The 6,085-nt window shown below is 40.3% G+C and overlaps 1 protein-coding gene across 1 annotated transcript; it reads left to right on the top strand.

Moving 5' to 3' along the window:
* The first annotated feature begins 535 nt into the window (after positions 1–535).
* On the top strand, positions 536–3,571 carry LOC107477684 (serine/threonine-protein phosphatase 7 long form homolog). The gene is made up of 8 exons (XM_016097740.1): positions 536–581; positions 689–698; positions 1,159–1,219; positions 2,435–2,800; positions 2,908–2,963; positions 3,054–3,101; positions 3,218–3,260; positions 3,404–3,571. Exons 1-8 carry the CDS (start codon positions 536–538, stop codon positions 3,569–3,571), a joined length of 798 nt encoding a protein of 265 aa, XP_015953226.1.
* Positions 3,572–6,085: the final 2,514 nt, after the last annotated feature.

A 6,085-nucleotide genomic window follows, 5' to 3' on the forward strand; every position in this document is an offset into this window, starting at 1 on the left:
GAGGAGGAGGAGTTTGTACCAGAGACATCGGCCGAGGCAGCGGTGCGCTATGTTTTGTCTCCCTTCACTTGATTCTGGCGCTATCAGATGTACGAAGTCACTATCATGCATTGGATCTGGACGCGATGCATGAGAAATCTACGTTTTCTAACACCGGAGAAGATGATTACAACCTAGACGGTGGGATGAAGTTTCGGGTTGGCCACAGATTCAAAAGCAGAGATGCAGTAATGCAAGATGTGAAGAACTACAGCATTCCTAAAAGTGTTGAGTATTGAGTGGTCAAATTGAACCGATTAAAGTACTATGTTCATTGCTGCCAAGTTGCAACTGGATGTTCTTGGAGTCCCGTGCATGCCTAGCCAAGTTGGTACGCAACATCCTGCAGGGTGATAGTGGCTTCACCCATGACAGGTGGAACGTGTGGGTCTTTGGACGCCAGCGCTCTACGAATGTCGTGCTCAGATAGTTATCAAAGGCGAAGTTTCTGAGAGGCACCGTGTTGTCAAAGCTAGCCTCGCTCAAATATGAGACGATGGCGTCCGGTGGTGGAAGCGTGTGGCTCACTCGTCGAGACAGAAGTAAGTGAGGCCTCTGACAAAAAATAAATGATCACAATTGGAAAATATTTATATACGTACTTTGACATAATACACTGAGCTAATTATTATATACATTTATTTAACAGAAATTTACAGGTATGTACTAACTGAATTTATATCAATAAAACTTTTTACATTAATATTTACTTAATTAATTAACAAAAATTTTCTCAATAAGTTACTTAAAATAAAAATATTGACTAAAGTAATTAATAATTTAATTAACAAACTTTTACTTAATAATTTAATTTAGGATAAATACAAAATTACATAATTGTTCACTTAACTTAAAAAATAACTTTTATTTGAATAGTTAATAACTAAATTAATAAATTAAGAAACATGTAACCAATAAATTAACTTCAACGTTTGAAAAACATCTAGCCCATCATTCAATATCTAAATTAATAATTATGTAGTTAAAAATTTAATTACAAAAAATGAGAACCACTTTTCTAGAATTATAGCCTATCAGTAGCTTGCTGCTAACGATACATTTGGCCACCTAAATCATAAATTGTATTCTAGTTCTTAGCAAATATCCTAATCATTTCAGTCGATTGATGTTCGGCTCACGTATATCTGCGCACGCCATCTTCGTCTTACTCAATAACATGGTCAGAAAAGGATAAAAGAAAGGAAAAAGTGATAGAAAAGTTGGAAATAGAACCCATAACCTTGCTGTAAACGACACCTATATATAGGCGTTATCCATACTTATTTCGTTTACGAGATATACACGTATCACGCGTACTATCTTATCCCGTTGACAATGTAAAAACGAGATATGTAATCTTATATATTTTCATAATAATTTTTAAAATTATTTATTTTAGTAAATAAAACAATTTTTTTAATTTATTTAAATAAAAAATCTTAGTTGTATACGATAAATGTTTTGATCAATAAAATGCATTAATCTTATTTAAGGCTTACAAGACTATGAAGCTTTTGTCAAAAACTAAACATTATTAAGGAAAATAATGGGAGGCCAAAATATAAATTATACAAGTAAGTATTAAAATGTATATACAGGAGAGTAAAATTATATCCAAACACAAGCGAAAAAAAAATGAAACACGGGTCAACGGATTCATATTAACACAAGTGAATCTAAAATTTTAAACAAACATTCTTCACATGTAAGTTATTTTGACATATAAGTCCATATAAGTTTTTTTAACTTAATTTATTTTACACGCTTTTTTTTCTTCTTTTTCTTCTTTTTCGCCACTCTGATACTTTGTTATCGCCGTCACCAACACCATCATCTCCTCTTCCTCCTCCTCTTTCCCCTTCTTTTTTTGTTAGAATTTCTTCTCCTCCTTCCTTTTCCTTTTTTTCCTCCATCATCTTCATCCTCCTTCCTTTTCCTTGATCATCTTCATCATCATAATCATCATCGTTATAGTCATCGTCGTCTTCTTTTTATACTATTGTCGTTATTGTTATCGTTATCGTTGAATTTTTGCCATATTGATGAGTTATCATGATTGTTATCATTATCATAAAATTGATTTGGATGTGTTTTTGTTGATAATTCAGTCATTTTTTTGTATTATTTTCAAATTGAGTTTGTGTGTCGCAATCAATAAAGAAATTCGGTGTTGGAGTTATGAATCTGAATTATTATTGTGATGACTCTGTTCCAGCCATTCTCATTTCAATGTATTTTAGAAAATTTTCGGCGTATTTTGAAAATCTTTCAGTATATTGTGAAAATTTTTCGGTGTATTTTTGTTTTGATAAATTCTGCATAATTCAAAACTCTTCCTCTGCCTCCTCTTCATCTTCTACTGCCACTCGATGAGCGTTATGTTCCCTACTTGCAGATGGCCGGGCTATACCATCTGGCTAGGCTGAACGATAGATGGTTTCGGTTAGATGAGCCCCTTGTCAGCGCCTTTGTCGAGCGGTGGCGTCCTGAGACGCACACCTTCTATATGCCCTTCGGAGAGTGCACCATCACGCTTCAGGACGTGGCGTACCAGTTGGGGTTGGCAGTGGACGGGCGTTATGTCAGCGGTTGCCTTACAGATTTCCATATGTATATCGAGGGTGGACGTCCAGCTTGGGTGTGGTTCGAGGAGTTGCTTGGAGTGATTCCTCCTCCGAGCCAGGTTCAGAAGTTCGCAGTAAACTGCACCTGGTTCCAGGAGACTTTCGGAGAGTGCCCCGAGGGAGCCGATGAGGAGACTGTGCGCTGATTTGCTCGTGCCTATATCATGATGTTGTGAGGCACTCAGCTATTTGCCGACAAGTCCGGCAATCGCATTCACATCAGATGGCTTCCCTACATTGCTAGGCTTGGGGAGATGGGTTCCTACAGTTGGGGTCTGTAGCATTGGCATGGTTGTACCGGTGCATGTGCTGAGTGGCAAACAGACATGTGGTGAAGTTAGCGGGCCCACTACAGCTACTTCAGTCCTGGATCTTCTGGCGCTTTCCCAGGTTTAGGCCTGCTGGGTATGATATGTGCAGTTGGCTTTTGGCATCGAGGTATGCTACTCAGGCTTTTATATTTCAAGTTAAAATAGCTAATGTTCATGTACGCTTGTAGTGTATTACAAATATGTCATACTTCTGATTAACCATAACACCCATGTGCACTGCAGGTGGTCAGGTTACAGCCCTTCCTACAGTGAAAAGGGTCCTAGAGTACAGAGCACGCGACTAAAGATAGACATGTTGTAGCCCAGGGATGTGAGTGTTGTTCTGGTTACTTTTATTTGAATAACTAGACATCAGACGTTTCTGTATAATAAGAGTTGGTGTGACAATATAGCTATTTTTTTGTGCAGTTTATCTGGATGCCGTATAGCTCCCCCGATGTACTTCAGGTTGTGCATCCGGAGGCGTTGGAGCCTCGACACATGGCGGTTTGGCGGTCTGTCATGTCGCTTATATACTTTGCCGTTGTAGAGTGGCATCAGGTAGATAGGGTTCTACCGCAGTTCGGTGGTGTGTAGCCCCTCCCGCGTCCCGCCCTTAACATCGACTTTTTGATGTCGAAGGACGGGAGAGGCGGTGATCGTTGGTTCCCGTCCGCTTTACAGCATTGGCATATTCTTTGGGAGACCCGTGCGGACTACGTCCTCCGGTTCGATGTTGTTGCCAACCCTGGACCTTCGCACGCCTACCTAGACTGGTGGAGTCGGCATGGAAAGAGGTTCTTATCACCCGAGTTTGATCTGGGGGATCCGAGGGGCGTTTCTATTCCTGTCGAGGCGTCACAGAGGGGTCCTGGGTGAGTTCCCGACATGGATCGAGTCGACGACATCCCTGATAGGCGTCGAGTTGAGAGGAGAGCTCGTGTCGTGACACGACGGAGCCAGCGTGAGTGGAGGTGGCTACAGCATGCTATGGGGGAGGCTGATGAGGCAGGTAGGGGTGGTGGTCGAGGACGAGGGCGTGGAGGCAGACGGAGGACACCCGTTGCGGGCCATGACGATGGTGATCTTCGTGACGTGGACAGTGGGGGTAGGGGTGCAGTCGGAGTTGTTAGTCCCCATCATGGCGTCCTTGGTGGAGAGGGGTACGCCACCAGAGATCCCACTGTCCATGGTGAGGCTGGACTTCGGGAGGGGCCGCTCGGAGATTACTTCGTTGGAGTTTCCTCTGACGACCACACACTTCAGGAGAGTACGCCATGGGTGAGTCTGGGCAGTAGGTTTTCAGACTTTCTTGCCGATGTTGAGTATGGTGGGGATTTTGGTGGATCCCCCTTCTTAGATGAGATCAGTGCCATCATGCATGATGATAAGGCTGCCCGTGGGCAGAGTCAGACGACGGGAACGCAGGCACCGTTAAATGTCGATCTGAATGAGCCTCCCTCCGTGCCTCCTCCTGAGTATTTCGCTTTGGGTGGTACCCCAGCTTCAGCACATACTGCTAGGTCACATTCAGTTGTCGGGCCGTCCTCATCCCGACCGGTACATGTCCAGCCTAGGACGCCTGCACAGCCAGCCCCGCAGGACGAGGACGAGGACGACGAGATCGAGGATGAGGAGCTGCTTATCCGGAGAGGTCAGAGGACACGGGTTCCACGTCGTTGCTTCACGGGGTCGCACCTGTTTAGATGATTTCTGTGCCGAGTTGTGTGTTACCTATCTTCGTCTATGTATTTTGTTATCAATGTTACTTAGTATCCACCTTTAAATGTATGTCTGTGTTACTATGAAAACATCTGTACTTTGCGTTTTTATGTTACTTAAATTTTGCATTATGTCTTAATTAATTTAATTCGTAGACTAATTTATATCCATGTGTGTTCAACAGACATTTCGTTTAAAACTCCTTAAACGAAACATATTTATCAATTACGATCCCATGCACATAACATATTCAGGTCTGTTCCTTAGTAATTCGAACCAACTTGGTTCGATTTACAACTTTAAGTAATTCGAATCAATTAGGTTCGAATTATGTGATGCAAACAATTCGTGTGTAATTCGAACCAATTGGGTTCGAATTATGATGTTGAAGTTCGAACCAAATAGGTTCGATTTATGTGGAAATGTAGTTCGAACCAAATAGGTTCGAATTACATATAAGTGTGCTTTGGCTCATTCGTGAATCAATCTTCCATTTGGCTTATTCATGTAACAACTTTTCTCTCATGGTTTATTTGTGTTTTTTACCCTAAAAAAATCAAACAAAGAAGAAGAAACATATAATGTTGCAAAATTATTTGAAAGATGATGAACTTACATTCATTCAACTAAAAGAAAGAAAAAAATAAGGAAAAAAAGAAGAAAAAAATGCAACATTAGAGAAAATATTTTTGTGTATATGTAACAAATTTTGGTGTAAAATGAAGATTTATGTGTATTGTTTAAGAATTTCCGGTGCTTTTGTACTGATAAGTTCTGTATAATTCAAAATTCTTCCTCTTCATCCTCCTCATCTTCTGCTGCTTCTTCTTCTTTTTCATCTTCTTATTTCATTTTCTCATAATTCTTCTTGGGAGAAAAAATCAAATAAAGAAGAAAAAATACATAATATTGCAAATTTAATTGAAAGAGGAGGAGAAAAAAAAATGAAGCAACAATAACAATAATAAAAAGAACGACGATGAGGATGAAACGTGAAGAAGAAGGAGGAAAACGAAGAAAAAGGAGGAGAAATGTAAAGAAGAATGAGAAGAAGAAGAAGAAAGAGGAGGAGGAGGAGAATGAGAAAGAAGAAGAACGTGGAATACAAACATTGGAAAAGAACCGTTTCTCATTCCGTGCTATTCAAAGTTGAGGAAGTGCGTGTTTACACACTCTCTAAATTGAAGGTTGTTTTTGTTAGATTTGGACTAACTTGTATAGACTTGTATGCTAAACAGACTTGTATATATAATAGGTCTGAATTCTAAATAGGAAATTGGAATTTTGCTAACATGTAGTGTCAACCTCCCCAAAGAGGTCAAAAGCATCAGGAAAGGGAGCTGAGTTTAATTCAAAAGCTTCAGGAAAGTTGTCACAATAGTCATTCAT

The sequence above is a fragment of the Arachis duranensis genome, chromosome 3 (genome assembly GCF_000817695.3).
Source record: "Arachis duranensis cultivar V14167 chromosome 3, aradu.V14167.gnm2.J7QH, whole genome shotgun sequence".
NCBI lineage: Eukaryota > Viridiplantae > Streptophyta > Magnoliopsida > Fabales > Fabaceae > Arachis > Arachis duranensis.